Raw genomic sequence first — 24,172 nt, 5'->3', positions numbered from 1 at the left:
TGCTCTCTCTCCATAAATGCTGTCTGACCCGCTGAGATCTCCAGCATTTGTTGTTTTCAGTACAGATTCCAGCATCTGCAGTAACTTGTTCCTCCATTTACCATGACCAATTTTGTTAGGTTATTTTTGGCTGCTCCACTAGCATCTGTTCTCCCCATAAATTGAACCTTTCCCTCACTGTGTTGGTAGATCACTCTTACTCAAAGCAGTAACCTATTTTAATTGGTCAGACACTGATAGATTTTTGTGTACTTGGATTACTCTCTGTTTTCATGTCATTAGTCAGTAGCTGGGAACAATGTTTTCATACTCCTAACTAATTCCCACTACCCATCTCCAAGTGCCCCTTTGTGAATGAGGTAACTAAGTTTATATAGATGAGGAATCAAGCAAGGAGCTTCATGGTTTGTGTAATCCATGCAGTCTACTTGGTCTGTGACTCATAACGAGAAACTCTTCAATCAATTGTGTTGGAGTTTAATGCTGCCTGTCTTCAGTTCATGCTAGAAGAATGTTTCCACATTTAGTTCTTCATTTTAGGGGAGGCAATGGTCCAGTGGTATTATCACTGGACTATCAATGCAGAGGTCCAGGTAATGTTCTGGGGACCTGAGTTCGAATCCCACCATGACAGATGGTGGAATTTGAATTCAATAAATATCTGGAAGGAAGAGTCTAGTGATGACCATAAATCACTGTCAATTGTCAGAAAAACCCATGTAGTTTGCTAATGTCCTTTAGGGAAGGAAACTGCCATCCTTACTGGTCTAACCTACATGGGACTCTGGACCCATAGCAATGTATTTGGCCCTTAACTTAGGGATGGGCAATAAATGCTGGCCTAGCCAGTAATGTCCTCACCCCATGAATGAATAAAAAAACAAAAAAAATCCTGCTGACCCTGCTATTTCTGCTCTCAAGGGCCAGTGCTCTGAATGATCTCATCAAAAGCATAGCCCACAAAAATTGGAGTCAAATAATCAAAGCTAGGAATGTGGGCCCTTATCGCCTTGGGTAAAATTGATCACAATTTTAAGTATCTCTAATACCAGTCTTCTCTGCCAGGAACTTTGTTAAGAGCTTATGAATCTCAATGTCTCAATGATTATTGTGTTATAATCATTATATGGCTCATTTGTAATCAACACGCTAGAAAGGCTTGGCATGCAAGTCGACATTTAGCATTCTTCTTTGTGAAAATATTTTCCTCACATGCAACCAGCCAAACCTATGTTCTAAATGTTTTGCAGGGATGCCATGGACACTATCACAATGCTGTATAATCAGGTGGATGAAGAGGTCCATAGGTTAGTTATACTGTGCAACAAGTGCCTGCAGCAGCTGGAGATCCTACTGCAGCTCCGAAGATTCGAGGAGGGAAGTAGCAAGGTAAACAAAGACTTTGACATCTCATTTTTCCAGTGAGTCAGCAAAACCAGTGGAGGTAGTACCACTATGTGTGTTGCTTGGAAGAAGACTTCAAAGCATGTAAGAGAGAAATATATCTCACAATTCGTGAATGCTATTATTGGATTTCTTTTCCATATTTAAACCCTCTCAGCCCAGTTTGCATCTGAATGGAACCAGTTAAAATAAAATGATAGAACTACCTTAATCCAGACAAGATACAGAAGGATTGAGAGATCTTTTGAACTCCTTGAGCCTCTTCTGCTATTCTGTTTCATGATGGTTGCTATGTATCTTGTTATGTTCCCAAGCAGACCAAATTTGAGTTACAGTCTGGCTGGGTACTAGTGACATTTTATTTAATGTTGATGAAGTGTTGAGATCCCAGTATTTATTAAGAGACTAAAGTGACAACTTTCCACAGTTTTGAACAAACAAAAAAAAGTTTGATGATAAAAGTAATGCAATCAACTATATATCTAATTTTCTTACATCCAGAATTAACTAGAAATGAATAAGGGTAATAGAAACACTACATTTAAACTCCCTACATTGCATTAAAAAGGGAATGTGGTAAAGATAGATCCCATGCAGTTCTCAGCAACTCTTTGGACATTTGTGCCACAATGGGTCCTCAAATCTCATTAAATTTTGACAGGGATTCCAATTCTTCTCTTTTGAACATCAGCTGTAGCCTGCCAAATGGCATTCTGTCACAGACCACCTTGATCATTCCTGGGTCTGCTGCACTCAGGATTTTGAAAGCTGCAATACATCACTTAATCACAGGAATAACTCCAGATTTTCCACAGACAGCTAGGTTCAGCAAGCCAGCACTGCTACCATTTTCTTTTCCTGAAAGCTAATCTTGCTAATATGCTCCAAGCAAATGCTGTTACTGGGCTTTTCAAACCATTCTCTCAGATGCAATAAAGTATTAATTGCTGATTCTTAGCATCGCACAGCTTCTATGAGTTTCTAATTCCAACACTTAATGCTTTAAATGCTAGCTGTCTCCTAACCTGTGCCTTCACAATTTCCAACTTAACTGTGTTGTCATCCCCGTAATAATAAGAAATTCTAAGTTCAGGGACAGGACTGGTGACATTTGGGATTATTGGCTGTCTTTGCTACAACAGAGCAAAAATCAGGCCTTTGTGTTTCTGGACAGATTGAGATACCTAAATCAGGTCATTATTGTGTTTTCTAAAGAAAATTACTGTGCTTTTATTATCTTTAAGATCAGACACTGGGCTGACTGCGAGAGAGAGAAATACCTTGTGCAGGTGGACTGTTTGCCACATTCCCTGGAATCACTCAGACAAATGCAAGAAAAGTATAACGTCTTCTACAACCAGGCAGTGGTAAGTCTCTCATAACACTCATGCTGTAGAATTGTGGGAAATATTATAATAAACACGTAGTGTGCATTTGCTACCGATGAAATGAAACTTAGGGCTCTGCTTCCCCAGTGGAAAAGTAGTAGATAAATTCAACTGTACCTTTTTTGTTCATTGTTAAGCCTTCAAGTTATCTGATACCGACAAGAATGATTACCTGGAGCTTGCTTTACTTTTGGGAAACCACTTGTAGAACAGCAGTGGGATTATGAAGACACAACAGATAAAGCTGATCTGATTACCTGCAGTGAAATAACAAAGAACAAGGGATTAGGAGGGTTCACAGCACCGCTAAACAAAACGGCATGTCAAGAATTTATCAGGATAAACGTGCCACCTTATTCTTTATCAATAGATTCTTTGGACTGTTATCGTGAGACTGAGACACTAAACAGTAAGACGCAACCATCCTCAAAACTTCCATTTTATACATTTTTTTAACTGTTCAAAATATTTGAGCATTTTTCAGCATTACTCAATAAAGTGAGACATAATATGTTTAATTGGCACTGAGAATGTGTTTTATTGAAAGCTCAGAGGAAACAGGTACTTGTTTGTATTCGTTCGTGGAATGTGGGCATCACGAGCTGGTTGAGTATTTACTTTCCATCCTGACTTGTGAAGGTAGTGCAGAGCTGCTTTCTTGAATCTAAAACATACCTTATGATGCAAGTTAGGAAGTGCTGGTAGGAAAGGAATTCCATTGTTGCATTATGTAGTGTAACACTGAATGATATCATTTGGAGGTTCCAGGTTCTCAGGACCTGGTAGAATATTTATCAACCACTCTGGCTCAGTATTAAATTCTGGAGATGTAAACCTGTCAAAGTACTTTCCACAGTTCTTCGGCTAACCATGTACATCAGTATTGTAATTGAGCAGAACCAATTGCATGACTTGGGGGACCCTATTAATGCGCTATGCTAGTAAACTGCAAAGTTATAACTCGTCCAACTGTAGTAGAATGCATAACACAGGACTTCCCAAAGTGTTAGAATCATGGCCTACAGTGAGGTCTTGAGATGTGTTTCTTGTTGTTGCAGAACTTTAAGAGATTTCTTGACAGCTGTGAGGTGCTTTTAAATACTTGCTGGATTTATTGGTGGTGTGATTTAATAGATTACTGTCTGAGGTTCATTGATGCTGCAAAAACAGGCCTGTGGATAGCTAGGTGTTTGTCTTTTTTTTTGGAAAAACCTGTTGCCTTTACATCAACTCACTCAACAACTTTCATTGTTGCCATTTTCACAGACCTACATTGATTTCTGGTTTGGCTACAGTTTGATTTTAAAATTCCCACCGTTGTTTCAAATCCCTGTGTGATCTGCAGCCTCCTATGGACCCATGACCCTCCAAAATCAGCGCCCTCCTCCAATTTTGGCCTCTTGCTCATTCACCACTTTCTTGTTTCACCAAATGGTGGAATACCTTTAACTGTCTAGGGAGATGCAAACTGCAGAAAAGTGCTCCCTGGACCTCTTTGTGATCTCACTTGCCTTCTTTGAAATGCTCCTTAGAACATTTCTCTTTGACTAAACATTTGGTCATTTATTCTAATATTTCCCTAAGTCACTTTGTGCCAAATTTTGATGGATAATTATCCTCCTGTAGATCCTTGGAGTGTTTCACAATGTTAAAGATCTTGTACAAATGCAAATTGTACATCAGTATGTCCAGGCAAATAGTGCCAGCTGTATTGAGAGCGTCAGTGTTTCAAAGGGTAACTGTTGACATCTCTTATGAATAAAAAGGTCAAATGCACAAATAATGAAACAAAATGGCCAAATATATATGTGCATGTCATGACAGTAAATTTAAGAATGAAATTAATTTTTTTTGTAAAAGATCAGCGATGTATTATGGTGTTATTTGAACAATGAGACAGACAAGGTGGATCACAGTCTAGTGCATAGTTTAATGGTAATTTTCTTTACAGCAACAGTACAAAAGGGGCATGCAGTTGGTCAAAGATGCTGGCCATCTGAACGGTCAAACGCACAAAGAGCTACGATACCTGGGTGAAAAAGTCGAGGGTTTCAAGCAGTTTCTGAGTAGCTTCATCAACAGAGTGGAAAAGTGGAGAACAGATTTGGACAACATAATTAATTTGCATGAATTTTATGAGAGTGTAAGTGGCTTATTGTGCAGCTTTTATCTTTCACCACTGACTTGCTTTCTGGTTTGATGGCTGCGTCGCTCTTTACGTTGTTGGGACTTTTTCTGCCGTTAATTGTTTATATGTAAGACCTTTGTTAAACAAACCAGAAAAAAAAATTATCATTATAAAATCTGATAATATTTTGAATATTGGAAATTTTGAGTTGCATAGTGAGGTTGGATTTTTTTGTCTGTTTACTACAAGGGTTAATTTGCAGTCCTGGTTTTGAGCACTCAACACCAACGTTGGTCCCATTGTTGAGATTGTGTGAAAGCCCTGCTTACAATCCCTCATTTGGAATCAGCCCTGAAAAGTAAATCCTTTTCTATTGTAGATGTACCAGTTACAGTTCACTTAAATCCCAAAAATAATTTGTTATCTTCGTGTAATTCGCAAACCTTTTTCTTCTGTTAAAAAGTTCATTCATCATGAATGTGCTTTGTTGAAATGTCTACCAGTTGAGTGGTTATGGTGGGTGGCTCAGTGGTTAGTACTGCTGCCTCAGAGTGCTAGGGGTCTGGGTTCAATCCCAGACTAGGGCGACTGTCTCTGTGGAATTTGCACATTCTCCCCTTCTCTGCATGGCTTTCCTCCCACTGCTCTACTTTCCCCCCCACAGTCCAAAGATGTGCAGGTTAGGTCAATTGGCCATGCTAAATTGTCGATAGTTTCCAGGGATCTCCAGGTTAGAGGGATTAGCCATGGGAAATGCTGGATTACAGGAATAGGGTAAGGGGGTGGATCTGGAATGGATTTCAGAGATTCAGTGTGGACTTAATGGCCTAGGGATTCTCTGAATCCATTTGCTCTCTTGGTTTCTAATTGCCTGCAGAAGCCTACATGTGTCTATTAAAGTCTATACATTTTCTATCACACATTTGCCATGAGGTGAAATAATGTTTTGAAGTGCTTTCCTACATATCTGTTTTACTGATTGAATTTATTTTTAGTGACTATTTAAAAAGCCACATGATCTTGTTAAAGAAATAAATTAATGTGGATTGATCGATGCTGAAACATAGAAATGGCTGTCGTAACTACAATGGAAACAGAGTTTCATTTCTTTTTTATTGTGATGTTTTCTGCTTTCATGTCAGGCTGACCAGTGGGTTTTGCACTGCAACGATTACTTAAGGCGGTTGAAAGTGGACGAGCAAAGCACCTTCGAATATATGACAGCCGCGGTTCAGAGGTTGGAAGGATACCACCAGGAGGCCGTCAAATTCAATGCAGAAAACTTCCAGGAGATGAATGAGATGGTCCTTGGCCTTGGCAGTGCTAGGGAATTGAAACAATGGAACATCCAATGGGTGAAGTGCCAACAGACGAGGCACCTCTTGGAAGATGTCTTGGCCGCAGCAATCAGAATCCACGAGGGTCACAGCAACGACTTGGCCACTAAGATAAACTCTGAGGACGATGGTCCCCGGACGAGCGGAGAGTTTGACACTGAAGGATCTGATGAGCTTGGAGACTCTTTCTCTCAAAAGGAGGCAGAGAGTATGGAGAATGGTGCGTGGCCCGATGACTCAGTGCATCAGCAGGAACACGATCAGGTCTTTGTGGTGTCAGAAAGCCCCACGGCGTTACTTTATGAAGAGTCCTGTCAAAGTGTCGAGACGTCACCTAAATTCAGCACCACCTCGCTATCTTCGATTCCGGCTGGTGGTAGGTTATGCGGCGGCAGCATCTTCTACAGAGATCTCGACAACTGCACCATGAGCTCCTCTGCTGCATCCTGCCACTCGGAGCCTGCCTGCTCACTGGCACCTCGGTACAAGAAGCAGCCGTTGAAAAAGATCATGAGGAAGGCCCAGAGCTTTGAGTTGTGGCAACGGGAGAGTAGCCACAGTGAGGCCGGCAGGCACGGCAACACCGGAGTTTACATCAAAGGTTTGGAGGTGGTCAGCAGCGTGGTGGCTGATAACAGGATTTCCAGATCAGAGCTAAAAAGCCCAGTGTTGACCAGGACTCGTAGCTTACCGATATCTTCCAGGATGCACCATCCACACACAGAAGAAGCTAAGCGAACTGGGAGGTAATGATATCATTTGTTATCAGAACATTGACACAATAATTGGAAATATTCAGCTATATTTCCAGGTTTAACTCTGAGAAGACTCTGCGGTATTAATCTGGACCAGCGATCAATCATTCGATACCTCCAGCCTGTTGTGCTTTTTTATTTTGATCATTGCTGTTGTCTTCCTCAGTTAGATTTAACTGCCTCTCCTCCTTGATGCATTTATCAGATATAAATCTATTTATTGTGGCCTTCTTCATGTTGTGGCTTGACAGGATGTTGGTCAGACCACTTTTGGAATATTGTGTTCAGTTCTGGTCTCCCTGCCACAGGAAAGATATTGTTAAAATTGAGAATGTGCAGAAAAGATTTTATAAGGATGTTGCCTGGGTTGGATGGCTTGAGCTACAGGGAAAGGCTGAAAAGGGTTTTTTTCCCCGGAGCATTGGAAGCTGAGGGGTGACCTTATAGAGGTTTATAAAATCATTGGGGGCATGGATAGGGTAAATACCTGTTTTTCCTAGAGGTTGTGGTGGGGGGGGGGGGGGGCGTGGGGCAAGAGTGTAAAACCAGCAGGCATATACTTAAGGTGAGAGAGGAATTACATAAAGGGGACCTAAGGATTGACTTTTTCACGCAGAGAGTGGTGCGTGCTTGGAATGAGCTGCCAGATATAGTGGTGGATGCTGGTACAATTACAACATTTAAAAGGCATCTGGATGGGTATATGAATATGAAGGGTTTAGAGGGATATCGGCAAATGGAACTAGATTAATTAAAGATATCTGGTCAGCATGGATGAATTGGACCGAACGGTCTGTTTCCGTGCTGTACATCTCTATGTCTTTATGACTCTATGACCTGAACACCCACGAGCTTCTGGGGAAAATGGATAATAGATTTCCATATGGCAGGAACAAAAATCTTCATTTTGCACTGATGTGTCTCTACCAATCACCTGATGAAATTCAGTCTGAATCTTTGACTATTTGGAGCAACTGACTAGGTCATTGATCCAATTAGTATGGTTGCAAGGATGTATTTTAATAATTCAAGTTTATGCATTACAGTACTTCAGCTACCAGGGTTATATAATTTACTCTAGAAGTTGCAATCTTATTTCAGATATTGATTTTTCAGACTGGTGACATTAATTTTTCAACACATGGTGGAAATCTTATTTCATAATCTCTCAGTTGAAAGAGTTTAAAAATTGGGGCTGCATGTTTTTAGACAGAATGTAGGATTTCATCTTTCTGTTTGAGATCCTGCATTAGCAATAAAGCATTCCTGCCAGTATGAAATTTGATTGATTTGACAAAATTGTACTTGGCTTGAAAGTAATCAAGATCCATGTGAGCTGAACTATGATTTTGTTTTTATGGTGATTACCCGTTAAAGAACCTTAGAAGTCAAAGCTTAATTAGTTAACAAGATGGTATTTCATGGATGGGATTCAAATATAGCCAGTTTCCTTACCAAGGGAGTGATTGCACCATGCAATTTGTTACTATCAGGAAGGAAAATAACAAAGATGCATGTAAAGAGAAACTAGCTAAGTATTTATGAGAGAAAGAAATAGGTGATTATGCTAACAGGGCTAAATGAAAAAGAGTACAAAGAGAGAATGTGGAATATAAATAGCTTATGGACCTGTTTGGTTCAATGACCTGTGTCTGTGCTATATATTCCATGTAATTGAAAAAGAACTGAAACTGTCTCATAAATGATACAGTCTATGTTTCAAAAGTCAATTCATAGGATCTGTGACTCCAGTCAACTTTCAAAATTTAACTGTTATTACTTACCAAGTTATAAGATGAAATACAGTAGCTGAGTCTGGGATCATTTTTCATGTATTCCCACTGCTAAATGATATTCAGACTGGCTGTCCTCCTTTGTTTCCCGCAGTAAGCTGCAGCATATAATGGATGAAATGATCAGCACAGAGAGGGAGTATGTCAAATCCCTTGGATATATCATAGACCATTACTTTCCAGAGATGGAGAGACTGGACTTGCCCCAGGATCTGCGTGGAAAGTGCACTATCATATTTGGGAATCTGGAGAAACTCTATGATTTTCACTGCCAGTATTTTCTGAAGGAACTCGAGAACTGCACCAACGGTCCACTTCAAGTCAGTCACTGCTTCCTCAAACATGTAAGTCCCCGTGCCATTCCTACTGGGCAATGTACTTGTTTGGAGTTAATTCAAAATATGAAACACACAAAGGGGACCAATTGCCCAGTGTTACTGAGTACAATATCAAGTGCATTGAGGGTGTGTTAACGGAATTTTATCCTGCAATATATGTGAACAAAACATGGGGTAAGCTCTTTTTTCAATCTCCATCACAGAGTCCAGTGCACTAAAAGCAAAGTTATGAAGCCTCCATATATTATAGAACAAAGAATCCCTACAGTGTGGAAACAGGCCCTTCAGCCCAGCAAGTCCACACTGACCCTCCGAAGAGTATCCCACCCAACCCCATTCCCCTATTACTCTACATTTGCACCTAACTTACACATCCCTGAACATAATGGGCAATTCACTTAACCTGCACATCTTTGAACTGTGGGAGGAAACTGGAGCACCTGGAGGAATCCCACACAGACACAGTGGAGAATGTGCAAACTCCACCCAGACAGTTGCCCGAGGCTGGAATTGAACCTGCCTCCCTGGTGCTGTGAGGCAGCAGTGCTAACCACTGAGCCACCATACCGGCCCAAATGAATTATCCACCAATGAAAACACAATGTCCAAGTTTAGCCCAGCCCATCTATTGGAAGCCATATACATTTATATATTATAAACAATATATAAACAAGGGTGTTAAAATGGCATCTGGGCAGAAACTGCTGGACTGGTGAAGCATTCCTCCACCGAAATGCCATCTCACCAGTTTAACTGTTTGGCTTCTGGCAGCCAGGAAACTGTCCTCCAGAGGCAGGTAAGACCTTGAACATATGAAACTTGCAGCCTGATTGCTGCGACCCAGTTTTAGCTTTAGGTTGCAGGAGTCTCAGTGAGCACCATTGCTGCCAGAACATAACCTGGTGTGAGGCAGCAAGCAAGGCCAAGGTAAATGAAATTCATAGATTTCAGGCAGGATGTCAAGGGAACCGGGAAGTGCGAATGTGGACTTTGAAATGAGGTGGTGTGAAGATGGCAATTTGTGGGGTTTTGAGAAACATCATTGTAATCACCTGAAGTTGTAAAGCTAGTGGGAAGAGCAGCTTGTAGTCATCACTCTGTCCAGTTCAAAGGCATGATAAGATACTGCGAAACTTTGCATTGTGAGAATTGGAGCTTTTAGATTTATCACCAAAGAGCATTATGTCTTGATGTCTGTTTAAGATGCCCACAAGGGATGCCTTATTATTTACGTCAAAATGGTATCAGTGATATTTCAAACATACCATTTTTATTGTGTGACAAAGACTCATAAAATTCTTTCAGCCCCATGTCACAGCCCCCCAAACCAAAAGAGATAATAAGACCCATCACTTTACCTGTCTTATATCCTTCAGCATGCTTCACACACTCTGATTCAGTGGCACTCAATACCCATACAGCTCATCCTGTTTCCTGCCTTGTGTTTTCAGGCACTTCCTGGCAGCAGAGTCAGCAATAGACATAGGATACCCCCGTTGGGAGTTCCCATGAGTGAACTGCCGGCCCAGAAATGGGAAGAAGTATTGCAGAAAAAGCAGCAAGATGTAAATAAGGCATGCGCTACCTCATGCATGCCAAGGCTGCTGCATCCTCTGTGTGTTTATAGTGCTGTCACAGTCTGGCTGATTGACTGAACAAGTGTACTGTGTTGCCTGGGAGTTTGGAATTTGCCCAGTTGTAGAGTGCGGTCAATTCAGACTCCTGCAGGGACAGGAGCGAGAACTGGGCTAGCTGCCTTCTTCCACTTGAGTCTCCTGCCTAAAAGCAGCAGAAGCATGTTGTTTTCACTTTATCAATGTTACTGCTGAGGTCTTTGGTAGCTCAGCTGCAAACCCTTTGAATTGTTTGCTAGCTTTGCAATGCACTCCCCCACCCCCACCCCTCACCAAGCCAGGAAACCACCCAGCCAGTCTGAAAACCTTCTTTGTTCAGGGTGGAGGTTAAAAAACAAGGTGTCTTTTTTGGATTTGGAAAATTCGTAAAAGTAGCCCTGCGCATTTGAAGTCAGCCCAGTGACTCCAGCACCTTCTCAACTGTTAAAAATCGTAAACTGTTGAGTGTAAAATGAATATGTCTGTGCGACCATTAACTCTGCCCTTAGTGAAAATAGAGAAAATTAAAGAGCTGCTGTTAAATCAAAGTACTCTCTTCCTCATTTAATGAGAATATCCAGTGAGTTTGCACTACCTAAAACAGCATTTACTATAGTTTAGGAGTTTTATTGAGATGAGCAAATTCCATTCAAGACGAGTTTAATGAGCAGGTTCTGAGTCTGAGAATGTGGTTTAACTAAGTGTTTGTTTAATACATTTGGAGCCAAGCAGCACTATCAGTTTATCCTAATGTTTGCAATTTTAATTTGTTTACTTTGTTTGTCTAGGAAGAGCAGTTTGGAATGTATGCTCTGTACAGCAAGAACAAACCCCAGTCTGACGCTCTCCTTACTAGTCATGGAAACACTTTCTTTAAAGTAGGTGGTATGTAAGTTTTGGAAAAAAAAATTCAATTTAAATCAGTGTGGAGAAAAAGGTGACTGTAGGCCCAGAAGAGCTGTAACTTTGGATTGGAATGTGTGGCTATTAAACATTGAGAAAAATGTTTCCATTGTTGCTCAGTGGCTGCACTTTCTGGTTTGGGATTCGAAAGGTTGTGTGCTTTGAGTCTCTTTCCAGGGAGACTCAAAGCACACAAGAATTAAAAATCATACAACATCAGGTTATAGTCCAGCAGGTTTATTTGAAAGTAATAGCTTTTGGAGCGCTGCTCCTTCATCAGGTACCTCCGAAAGCTAGTACTTCCAAAGAAACCTGTTAGACATAACCTGGTGTCGTGGGATATCTAATTTTGTCCATCCCAGTCCAACACCGGCACCTCCACAACTTGTATTCCAGACTGACACTCGAATGCAGTGTGGCAGCTGCACTGTTGCAGTTGCAGCTTTCATATGAGACATTAATTCTGAACCCTCATTGCATGTAGAAGATCCCATGGCATATTTTGAAGAAAAATTGAAAGACTGACATTTATATGGCAGCTTGCATGATGACTGAATGTTGAAAGCATTTTGCAGCCAACTAAGTACCTACTGAAGTGTAATCACTGCCATATAATAGTTGAAATGCAGCAGTAATATGGGTACAACACACTTGCACAAAACAGCAATGTATTGAAGACCAGATAATTAATGCATATTGTGATACCGATTTAGGGATAATTATTGGCCAGTACATGAGGAATAACTCCACTACCAAAAGTCCTGTCAAGGAATCTTTCATATCCACCCACTGTGGCTTCAATTTAATCTCTCAGTCGTGGGCAGCACTTCCAACAGTATAATGCTTCCGCAGTTTTGCATTTGAGTGTCACCCTTGATCTTTACAGTAAAGCACTGGAGTGAGACTTTAATCCAGACCATTATGATTCAAAGGTGAATGGGCCATAGTGGACTCAAGTCAAACAAAATGGGATTTTTTTCAGTGTACTGGTCAGTATCTATACCTCAGTGTTTGAGACATTCCAAATTGGTTGCTGTATGTCAGTAAAGACTTTACAATAGAACTCCATTGGCTATAAATTGCATTGAATGTTCTGAAACATGAATTGCATTGTTTATTAATGTAACTGCTGCTTTTATGTTGTCTTATTTTGTGTTTTAAAAATGTGAATAGGGAAGGTCAATTTGCCCAAATTGTTTGGCAGGAAGGCTGATTTGTTTTAAAGGACTGGCATCCTTCATATCGAGCCCGAGCCCTGTCCTCGGGGATGCCCATTAGGGATGCATGGCATGTCAGCTGGCCCCAGAGGGCCACCTATCAAAAACAAGGAGCAATCCATGGCTGCTTTTTCTCCGATAAACATATTGTGTAGATTGTGGAAAATCCCAAACCAGGAGTCACCAACCAGGAGTCCATCAATCATAAGTCCCATAAAACTTTAAGTGAAGTTTCTTCACCCAGAAAGTGCATAGAATGTAAAACTTTGCTACTCTCTGGTAATCATTTGGGTTTATTTAAAGGGAAGCTTTACTAGAGAAATAAATACTCAAACAAGGTTACATGAAGAGTCTCAATAGTGGATTATGTGGATGGTAAAGATCAACATAGACCAGTTGGGCCAAAAGGTTTGTTTGCATGCTGTCAGTTCAATGTAACTCTAAGTAGGTAACTGGATTGAGGTACAAATCAGAGCTAATCAAATTGATTTGTAGAGCAGGCTTGATAGCTCAAATAGAATGCAGCTATTTTCACTGACTTTATCCATTTCTGAATAACTGTCTGACTGTCTAATATTTCTGCAGAATAAGCAGATGTCACTGGGTGATAAGATGGACCTGGCCTCTTACTTACTGAAACCTATCCAGCGGATGAGCAAGTATGCACTGCTGCTGAAGGATATGATCAAACAGTGCTCCAAAACCCAAGAGCAGGAACTCTCTGATCTCCAAGCGGCTGAGGAAATGGTTAAATTTCAGCTACGTCATGGAAACGACTTGCTAGCAATGGATGCCATTCGTGGATGTGATGTAAGGAAACTCTTAACAAAATGGTTGGAAATCACAGTTTGTCATTTCAAAGCTGGTTTAAGAATCTGGCTGGTGCTTTAGAAGAAAACCACACTCCCCTACTCCTTTTTCTTTCAATCCTCTGCATCTTTGTTGTTGGAAACAGTATGTGGGTATCTTTCTGTTGAGCTTTCATTTATTCCATTCTATAAACAGGCATCAGACAGGTTAGGACAGCACAAAACATGTCTCCACCACATATTCATTTCTCCTTTCACTCTGAGTGTGTGGGACCTTGCTTTTTACAAATTGGCTGTTGTACTTTCATACGTTACAACAGCAAGTAGACATCAAAAAGATGCAAAATCTGCAATGAAGTTGCAAGTTCTCTTTTTATTGCTGTTGTTATGGATCCTATCAACATGAATGGGGCTTAAAAGTCCAAGTACAATCTAGTAAGTGCAGTGTCTTTTGCTTTACACTGATTGCTGGCTTGGACTCTATTCATCTACCTCGTGGAATCCAATTACCAGCCTGATACATGCCCTGAATGTTTGTAGCAGAAAAGAACAGGGGTTTACGTTAGCTATTTTATACAGGCTAAGCAAAAGCTTGCAGGTCAAGTCAATTCTAATTTCTTGATTATATTGCTCCTTTGGAACAAGCTATGGATTTCAAATAAATTAAATCCAACTCCTGGTTTACAGCAGAGAGCTACTGCAATCTACTAAAATAATGTAGATTATGCTTCTTTTTCCTCTTTGTACAGTATCTGCGATGCAGTTTCTATACAGAATTGCAATTTGAGAGAAATGTTACCATGGCACGGCTGGCCACATTAATTTCAAATAATTATCTGCTAAAATATTCAAAACTGCCCTCCCTCCCGAACTTTGCTGTTCATTGATAGAATGAGCTTGTGATTAAGAACAGGTAATCTAGATTCTGGTGCTAAAATTGGGCAGTAGTCAAAATGAAACTTTTGGCTAAAGTCTAAGACAAGTAATTTTGTGAAACCCTTAAGCTATACTATGTAAATTATGATTCAGTTGCAAATCTGTATGAGTTTTTTGTTAGAGAGTGTTGATTGGGTTGTGACAGAGTATGGCATGTTAGGCTCATGTGAAAGACGAGAGCATCTGGAGTCAGCTGACTAGGTAGCAAGTTGGCTTATAAATAATTGATTATGGAGAAAGAGAGTAAAAAGTAGATCATAGAGGGATTCCTACAGTGTGCAAACACGTCCTTCAACCCAACAAGTCCACACCAACCCTCTGAAGAGTATCCCACCTAAACCCATTCCCCTACCCTACTACTCCACATTTACCCCTAACTAACACATCCCTGAACACAATCGACAGTTTGGCATGTCCAATTCACAGTGGAAACCCACGCAGAATGTGTGGAGAATTTGCAAATTCCACACAATTGCCTGAGGCTGGAATCAAATGCAGGTCCTTGGCGCTGTGAGGCAGCAGTGCTAACCACTATGTCACCGTGCCACCCCAGTAGTTAACCAGATCATCAAAGGCTAGAGGTCAGTGTTTCACAAGGGTGAGTACTGAAGTCACTGTTGTAGGAGCAGGACTTAGGCATCATTCCTGGTAAACCTAGTTGTCATTCAATGAGATTGTTGGAGCAATTTTCATATATCGATCTTTAATTCTGTATCCCTTAATACCTATAATTAATGAAAATCTATTGATCTTAAATCAAAAAACTCTTAATTCGTCTAACTTCAATTGCTGTTTGTGGAGAAGAGTTTTAAATGCTACCATTCCTTGTGTCTAAAGTATTTCCTATTTGCGTTCCTAAAAGGCTACTTTTCTGGCAATGACTCCTCATTCCACACATCAATCTGCAGGAATAATTTATCTCTATCTATCCCATCTGTTTCACTTAATATCTTGAAAACTTTGAATAAATTGTTCCATAATCTTCTTATTTCCATGGAATTCAATCTTAGCTTGTGTAATCTTCCCTCAATTTAACTTGTGAAGTCTAGGTAACGTGCTTAAAAACCGAACCTGCGTTCCTTCAGAGGACAATTTATTGTTTCTAAGATGTGGTGTCTATAACTGCTCACGGTACAGACAGAGTTTTTGAATATTTTTGAGTATTTCTGAAAAGATACACATTTTGTCAAAACTTTTTCTCTTGCACTGATCTGGAGAATGGTAAACAGGTGGGTGGCTGCAAGAACACAGCAAGCCAGGCAGCATCAGCAGATGGTGGAGAAGTCAATGTTTTGGGTGTAACCCTTTTTCAGGACTGAGGGTGGGTGTAAGAGGAGCTGCAGATAAAGGGGTAGGGGGTTGGTGAGGTAGGGATAGGTAGAGGGTATGACCTGGTTGGTCGATCGTTCTGGACAATTAGCAAGAAATACTTACTTAAGGAGAAAAAAGAAATTTGGCCCAACAAGTCCGCACCAACCCTCTGAAGAGTAACCCACCCAGACCAATTCCCTGCATTTACCCTTGACTAATGCACCGAACACTATGGGCAATTTAGCGTGGCCAATTCACCTGATATGCACATCTTTGGTCTGTGGGAGGAAACCCAAGCAGACACAAGGAGAACGTGCAAACTCCACGCAGACAGTCGCCCGAGGCAGGAATTGAACATGGGTCCCTAGCGCTGTGAGGCCCTAACCACTGAGCCACCGTGCCAGTCCATTTTGTGTTTCATTTCTCAGGGCATTGTTTTAACCAAACCGAATCAACTTGCCTGGTTTGAAATTAAGCAATGCTTAGCAGTTAAGTGTCATTGTTAATTGGCGCAGTTTCCATAGAAATGCCTCTACCAATCAGAGATCACTTGCCAACCAATCAGTACTCTGCTCTCTACAGTATATATGTTGTTTTCCCTTTATTTTGGTATTCCCTGCAAAAATGCCTTGAAGATGAAAAGCTTTGTTTTCTCATAAAGCTCCCAACTTGTTGCAGTACCCTTTTCTCGCTTACTTGAATTGTTTTGTGCTCCTCCCTTTCTCTTTTAATTCTTGTTTTACAATTTCTAGGATGTCATTTATATCCTCTACCGTGAAACTAGATCAAATATCTGTTCGATTTATTTACCATTTCCTTATTTTTCATTATTAGGGCCCCAAGCACCCACTGTAGAGGACCAATCACTTTACTTACTCTTTTCCTTTTTAGCCACATGTAGGAACTTTTGTTCGTATAAATGCATAGATCTCGGAAAAACAGAGGAACTTTAAGACAGTCAGATGCCATAATGTCAAATAATATTATAGTACAAAGGTCCTCACTTCAACATCAGTAGCAACAGTGCAATGGAGTCTCTAATAAGTCAGCCAGCCATTTGTACTGTTACAGGGTGAAAAGTGAGTACTGCAGATGCTGGAGATCAGAGTCAAATGGGAGTGGTGCTGGAAAAGCACAGCAGGTCAGGCAGCATCTGAGGAGCAGGAAAATCGACACTTCGGGCAAAAGCCCTTTTGCAGTGTTACAGTCATGTACTGTAGGCATAATATCTGTAAACACAGAACCTAGTTTATGGATCTTCTAACTAAGCTCTTAACAGTATAACTCATTGCAGCTGTAACTAAATAACGAGGTATGTGTCTTAACAGGAAGCCAGTCTTTGTGGTGTATGTAGAAGGGCTAATATATAGGGAAACATTCAGAGCATGGCAGTAGAGTTTTACCCAAAAAGCCACATCAACTCTAAACTATTGTTTTGATACTTCTCACTCATGTTTTTTTCTTACTGTAATTTCTCTCCTTATTTTACTCATTCTTTGTCATATTTTTGTATTTTGTCCAAGCTTCTAGCCTGCCAGTAATCATTGTGAATGGTACACTTTTTCTTTTAATTTGAAAGCTACAGACGATGAATTCTTCCCCTAGCTCCCCTTTGTTTTACACCATAATTATCACCACAAGGAATAGATAGGTGAACAACACAGAGACATTTAATGGCAAACTAAAGTCGTGAGGGATATGGAAATAGGAGTGAATGCTGACAGAATTAAATGAATAAGAGTCATCGATCACAAATACTCGCATAGACCTAAATGTGTTATTTCTGTTTTGTTTATCCCATGTAAATATTTTGTAACATGAAACTTCTAAATTAACTTTTTGTAGTATGCTCCTTGCTCAAGTCTTTCAACTCCGGAATCATTTCTTCCTTGCTGTTTGCTCTCCTCTTGTGAATGCGATTACTAATGCCGGAGGTACACTGCTGTAATCATTAATGTATTAATATTTATAGAACCGTACATGTTGAGACATTTCAAGGTGCTTCATACCATGAATAGCTTTTTGGAAGTGCAATTATTTATTATCTGAAAGAAAGGAAAGCCCCCATCCAGTCCCAAAGCATTTAATAGCTCCTAAAGCAGTTTTGAAACGTAGTCACTGAAATACGACAACCAATTTATGCACAGCACTATTCTGCAAATCCTGAGATAATGATTGTAACATCTGCCTTGGTGATATTGGTTGAGGGATAAATATTAAGAAAACCATCAGGAGAACTCTCTGTTCTAATTATACTATTGAACTATTTAAAGTCACTCAAGAGGGCTGGGGACCGTTGGTTTAACCTCTCATCTGAAAGACCGGTATCATGTAAACTTCATCTTAGATTACTTCCTCTCCAGGTGAATCTCAAAGAGCAAGGGCAACTTATGTGTCAAGAGGAATTTATTGTTTGGTGTGGGCGCAAGAAGTACCTGAGGCACATTTTCCTGTTTGAGGACCTTATTCTCTTCAGCAAAACAAAAAAGATTGAAGGAGGATACGATATCTATGTTTACAAGCAATCATTTAAGGTAATGGAAAAGCTGCTTTATTTTTGAAATGCTGTGGTCTTGGATGGCCATGGAAACAACTTGAATTTAGATGGCCTGCTTAATGCTGTAAAATGTCCCAAAGCACTTCATAGAACCAATATCAATCAGAAATTGACACTGAGTCACCAAAGGAGATTTTAATACAGGTGAGCGGCAACTTGGTTAAAGAGGTACATTTCAAGAAATGTCTGCAAGGTGAAGAGAGAGGCTGGGGAGAGTTAGTGAAAGAACTTTTGATTTTGGCATCTAGGTGGTTGAAAGCACTCTTGCCAGATGAGACAAGTTGGAAATCAACAATATGCAAAAATTGCAGGAAAAGTTGAAGGTTCAGAGGGCTGAATGAGATTAGAGCACTGGGATGGAGAGAGCCATGGACAGATTTGAATACAAGAATAAGAGTTTAATATCAACGTCCTGTTGGACTTGGAGACAATGCAGCTCAGCAAGTACAGAATGATGTGATGAAAAGCAAAATAGATTTTAATTTGAGTCCACTAGTTTAATTTTCCTTTCCAAAATCAACATTGCTCAACCTAATACATGGAGATGTGGAGTAAGAGATTTCCTCGATTCGTTGATTTCAGACTGCAGAAATTGGAATGACTGAAAACGTTGGGGATAGTGGACTGCGCTTTGAGATCTGGTTCAGGAGGAGGAAATCTCAAGACACCTATATCTTTCAAGCCAGCTCTTCTGAGGTCAAATTAACCTGGACCAGTGTCATAGGAAAAATCCTGTGGCGTCAAGCTCTGAGAAACCGAGGTATGGCAGTTTGTTTGTTGTGAAAGTTGAAAAGAGATTTTTTTGTTAATGGTGTTACATGAGGTTTCCTGTGGGATGTTGGAAAACGTATTCTACAATTGGATTACATCTCTTCCTAGCCCCCCTCCTGTAAAAACACTATCACTTACTCCCAATTCCTCAGCCTCTGCTATATCTGTTCCCATGAGAAGCAATTCCACTCCAGGACAGCCAAGATGGTCTCCTATTTCAAGGGCTGCAATTTCCCCTTCCACGTGGTCAACAATGCTCTCCAGCACATTTCCTTCACTTCCTGTACCTCTGCCCTTGAGCCCCATTCTGCCAGCCACAACAAGGATAGAACACCCCAGTATTCACCCTTCACCCCACTAATCTCTGGATACAGCGCATTATCCTCTGCCATTTCCGCCACCTACAATCATGCCCCACCACCGGAGATATATTTCCCTCCCCACCCCTATCAGCATTCCGCAGAGACCATTCCCTCCATGACACCCTCGTTAGAACCACTACCCCCCACTCCTGGCATCTTCCCTTGCTGTCACAACCTACACCTTTCCCATAGCCTCCACCCAAGGCCCAAAAGGATCCTTCCACATTGGCAAAGGTTTTCCTACATGTCCAAACACCTTAGCTATTGTGTCTGTTGCTCTTGATGTGGTCTCCTGTACATTGGGGAGACAGGATGCCAACTTACGGAACGTTTCAGAGAACATCTCTGGGGCACACGCGCCAAACAACCCCGCCACCCTGTGGCCGACCACTTCGACATGCAAATTCTGGGCCACCTCCACCGCCAAATCCAAGCCACCTGATGACTGGAGGAAGAACATCTCATCTTCCACCTTAGGACGCTCCAACCACACGGTATCAACATCGATTTCACCAGTTTCCATATCTCTCATGTGCCCATGTCATCCCAGATCGAACCCTCCAACCCAGCACCAACCTCTTGAACTGTGCCACTTATCCATCTTCCTTCCCACCATTAAACCCTCCAAACTGACCAATCACCATCATCCCCTACCTGCATCTACCTATCGCCTTCCCAGCCCCAGCCCCAGCCCCACCTTCCTATTTATCTCTCAGCCCTCCTCCCCCTCCCACATTCCTGATGAAGGGCTTAAAACCAAAACTATGATTCTCGTACTCCTTGAATGCTGTCTGACCTGCTGTGCTTTTCCAGCGCCATTTTTTGACTCCAGCATCTGCAGTCCTCACTTTCTCTCATGTAAATATACAAGTCAACTTTCCAAGGGAGATACTAGAAGTAGTTAGTGTTGCTGCATTCAAATGCAAATTAGAGAGATATCTTTCAGAACATTTTGGAATACAGCATATGAATAATTTGTAACATAATGAGTATAATGTGCTGGCAAAGAACAGGGGACTGAAACTATAGTTTCCAAATCTTTCCATTGCTGAAGTTTCTGTCATTCTATATCTGAGTTTGTGAACACTAATTTCGAGAGATTGATTCTATGAGTTGGCATCTTTAATATTGTTCTGTCATGTGACAATCAGGTTGGCAGATGGCAAGTTGGATGGACATTTGCCTTTTCCTACCTGCCACATTCTATGTTCCTTGCGCCCAATTGGTTTCTGCTGAAAAACTGAGAGAGTCACTTAGGTCCCTACATGCCCACAACAGTCTGAAGTTATTTTGACTACTGCTTTAATGATAATGGTCATTTTCATTATCATGCCATAGATCCAGTTTTGTTTTAATGTGGACAGGAAGTAGATGCCAGCCTTGCCAAAATGGGACAATGCATGGGTTCACACTCTATCCAATGTGCGTGTACCTGAGGGCACAGTGCTTTTGGAAAGATCTCTCAGCAGATAGAGCACTGTAGCTGTGTGAGAGGCTGGAACGGTTTCTTGTGGGCCCCTGGGAGCACTTCTCTACAATCAGGAGAGTGGAGTCGATAATTTTTTCATGACATCCCAATCCTCTTAGAATCCACTTCAACCCGACAGAAATAGGATAGTTAGTGATTTTCCCTTCATTGCCCAAAACATTAATTTTCCTGCTCCTCGAATGCTACCTGACCTGCTGTGCTTTTCGGAGAGAGGAGAAAGTGAGGTCTGCAGATGCTGGAGATCAAAGTTGAAACTTTATTGCTGGAACAGCACAGCAGGTCAGGCAGCATCCAGGGAACAGGAGATTCGACGTTTCGGGCACAGGCCCTTCTTCAGGAATGAGCAGAGAGTGTTCAGCAGGAGAAGATAAAAGGTAGGGAGGAGGGACTTGGAGGAGGGGCGTTGGAAATGTTATAGGTGGAAAGAGGTCAAGGTGAGGGTGATAGGTCGGAGTAGGATGGAGGCGGAGAGGTCAAGAAGAAGACTGCAGGTCAGGAAGGCGGTGCCGGGCTGGAGGGATTCGGCTGAGACAAGGTGGGGGGAGGGGGGATGAAGAAACTGGTGAAGTCCAAGTTCATCCCCTGCGGTTGGAGGGTTCCCAGTCGGAAGATAAGACGCTCCTCCTCCGACCGTCGCGTTGTTGTGGTTTGGCGGTGGATGAGTCCAATGACCTGCATATCCTCGGTGGAGTGGGAGGGGGAGTTGAAATGCTGTGCTACAGGGTGGTTGGGTTGGTTCGTCCGGGTGGCCCAGAGGTGCTCTCTGAATCGTTCCGCAAGTAGGCGGCCTGTCTCCCCAATATAGAGGAGGCCACACCGGCTGCAGCGGATGCAGTAGATGATGTGGGTGGAGGTGCAAGTGAATCTGTGGCGGATATGGAAGTTTCCTTTGGGGCCTTGGAGAGAAGTGAGGGGGGAGGTGTGGGCGCAAGTGTTGCACCTCCTGCGGTTGCAAGGGAAGGTGCCGGGAGTGGAGGTTGGGTCGGTGGGGGGTGTGGATCTGACAAGGGAGTCGCGGAGGGAATGGTCTCTACGGAAAGCTGATAGGGGAGGGGAGGGAAATATATCCTTGGTGCTGGGGTCTGTTTGGAGGTGGCGGAAGTGACGGCGGATGATGCGCTGTACATGGAGATTGGTGGGGTGGTAGGTGAGGACCAGTGGGGTTCTGTCCTGGTGGCGGTTGGAGGGGCGGGGCTCAAGGGCGGAGGAGCGGGAAGTGGAGGAGATGCGGTGGAGGGCACCGTCGACCACGTCGGGGGGGAAATTGCGGTCCTTGAAGAAGGAGGCCATCTGTGTTGTACGTATTTTGAATTGGTCCTCCTGGGAGCAGATGCGGCGGAGACGAAGGAATTGGGAGAATGGGATGGCGTTTTTACAGGGGGCAGGATGGGAGGAGGTGTAGTCCAGGTAGCTGTGGGAGTCGGTTGGTTTGTAGTAGATGTCCGTGTTGATTTGGTCGCCTGAGATAGAAACAGAAAGGTCTAGGAAGGGGAGGGAGGAGTCCGAGACTGTCCAGGTGAATTTGAGGTCGGGGTGGAAGGTGTTAGTGTAGTGGATGAACTGTTCAACCTCCTCGTGGGAGCACGAGGTAGCGCCGATACAGTCATCAATGTAGCGAAGGAAAAGATGGGGGGTGGGGCCAGTGTAGTTGCGGAAGATGGATTGTTCCACATACCCTACGAAGAGGCAGGCATAGCTGGGGCCCATGCGGGTGCCCATGGCTACTCCTTAAGTGGGAGGATTGCTGTGCTTTTCCATCACCACTCCAATCTTAACAGTGACTTTCTCAGTCAGGCTTGCTTTAAAATGCCGATATGACCCGATTGATGCCATTCGACTCCAATTTTCCTATTAGTTTCAACAAAACAAATAACATGGTATTATCAGAAAAAAATCTGATCTTAGCATCCAGAATATTCATTGAAATAATTGAGCCCACACATGTGGTACTAAGCTATACATCCCAAGAGGTTTCCAGATTCAATCTCTGATCTAGAGTCATCTGATCACAGCAGTCAGGGTACTGCCTAGTTAACATCTGGTAGTCCCTGACCTATGGAAAAGCAGTTTAACTGTGCTTTTACTACTACCCAGAATCCCTGACCTCTCTTCCAGCATCCCCCTTACCCTAATGAAAAGTGAGACTTCTTTTATGTTTGTAGACTTGCTGAAGCTAGTAACGGGTTTGTCTGTGAAGCCACTATAGTGGAACAGCCTGCTCACTATCCATCCCAGTCTGACACATGAGGAATGCCAATTTGGGTGATATATTTGAGAAACACTAAAACATTTGGAATAGAAGTAGGATGAGAAGGTTTACCACTAATGTTTTATTTCGCTAATGCTCCCTCGCTGTGAGCATGTACTGAAATGCCAGTATGATCAGTTCTGTGGAATTAAATAGGGAAAGATTAGTCTTTTTCATTTTAGGTAATGACTAAGATGGCAACAACATGTACTTCTCTCAAGAAAAAAAATTCAAAGGGTGAATAATCTCCTTCCTGGATTTTGATCAGTAAACATTTTGTTGCAGAGCTGAGAATGCAGGAGATGGTGTCCATGGGAATAGGGAATAAGCCATTTATGGACATCAAGCCTAGTGAAGCTGCCATTAGTGACCGGGCGATTGACTACATCATGAAGGGTACGGGTAAGTAAGATTAATTAACTAGGATGATGCTTGATTTCTAACTTGAGACTTCTGCAATATGGATGCCTTTAAGGTACAATAAACTGAGAGGATGGTGATAAAGTGTACTTGGAGTCCTGACTGCTCAGAATTGATAGAGCCTCTCAATTCTCCAATTGATATACCTCCGAGGATCCATTAACCCATTACTTTTCAGGCAGCATTTTCGATATTTGGTTCCTGTAGCTGGGCACAACCATTTGTCTTTATAATGAGTTTAAATGGAAGCCCCTTTTCTGATGGGAGCAGCATAGATTCTATAGACCAAGAGTCTTGATCTGATCCTAATGAAGCCTGATATGAAATGTTTGTTCTTTCTCCAGTCCCCTTTGCTTAGTATCTTTCAGTTCAATGAGCACAAACACATATGGT

At 41.9% G+C, this 24,172-nt stretch overlaps 1 protein-coding gene across 5 annotated transcripts in view; it reads left to right on the top strand.

Moving 5' to 3' along the window:
* The window catches only part of plekhg4b (pleckstrin homology domain containing, family G (with RhoGef domain) member 4B), a 184,260-nt gene that overhangs the window by 149,427 nt on the left and 10,661 nt on the right, over positions 1–24,172 (top strand). For 4 of the 5 annotated variants that reach the window (XM_043719356.2, XM_043719353.2, XM_043719355.2 and 1 more), the window contains exons 11-20: positions 1,251–1,389; positions 2,649–2,771; positions 4,744–4,935; positions 6,063–7,003; positions 8,900–9,149; positions 11,545–11,634; positions 13,462–13,686; positions 18,296–18,466; positions 19,072–19,249; positions 23,645–23,761. In XM_043719356.2, coding sequence (XP_043575291.1) covers positions 1,251–1,389; positions 2,649–2,771; positions 4,744–4,935; positions 6,063–7,003; positions 8,900–9,149; positions 11,545–11,634; positions 13,462–13,686; positions 18,296–18,466; positions 19,072–19,249; positions 23,645–23,761 — 2,426 coding nt within the window. The remainder of the gene's footprint in view (positions 1–1,250; positions 1,390–2,648; positions 2,772–4,743; positions 4,936–6,062; positions 7,004–8,899; positions 9,150–11,544; positions 11,635–13,461; positions 13,687–18,295; positions 18,467–19,071; positions 19,250–23,644; positions 23,762–24,172) is intronic. The other variant, XM_043719354.2, reaches the window with a different exon arrangement.

This window comes from Chiloscyllium plagiosum, unplaced genomic scaffold (assembly GCF_037043375.1).
Source record: "Chiloscyllium plagiosum isolate Xiang-an unplaced genomic scaffold, Cpla_swu_hap1 HiC_scaffold_34, whole genome shotgun sequence".
Classification (NCBI taxonomy): domain Eukaryota; kingdom Metazoa; phylum Chordata; class Chondrichthyes; order Orectolobiformes; family Hemiscylliidae; genus Chiloscyllium; species Chiloscyllium plagiosum.
Note: the sequence above shows the minus strand (reverse complement) of the source record. Positions and strands in the feature narration are given on the sequence as shown.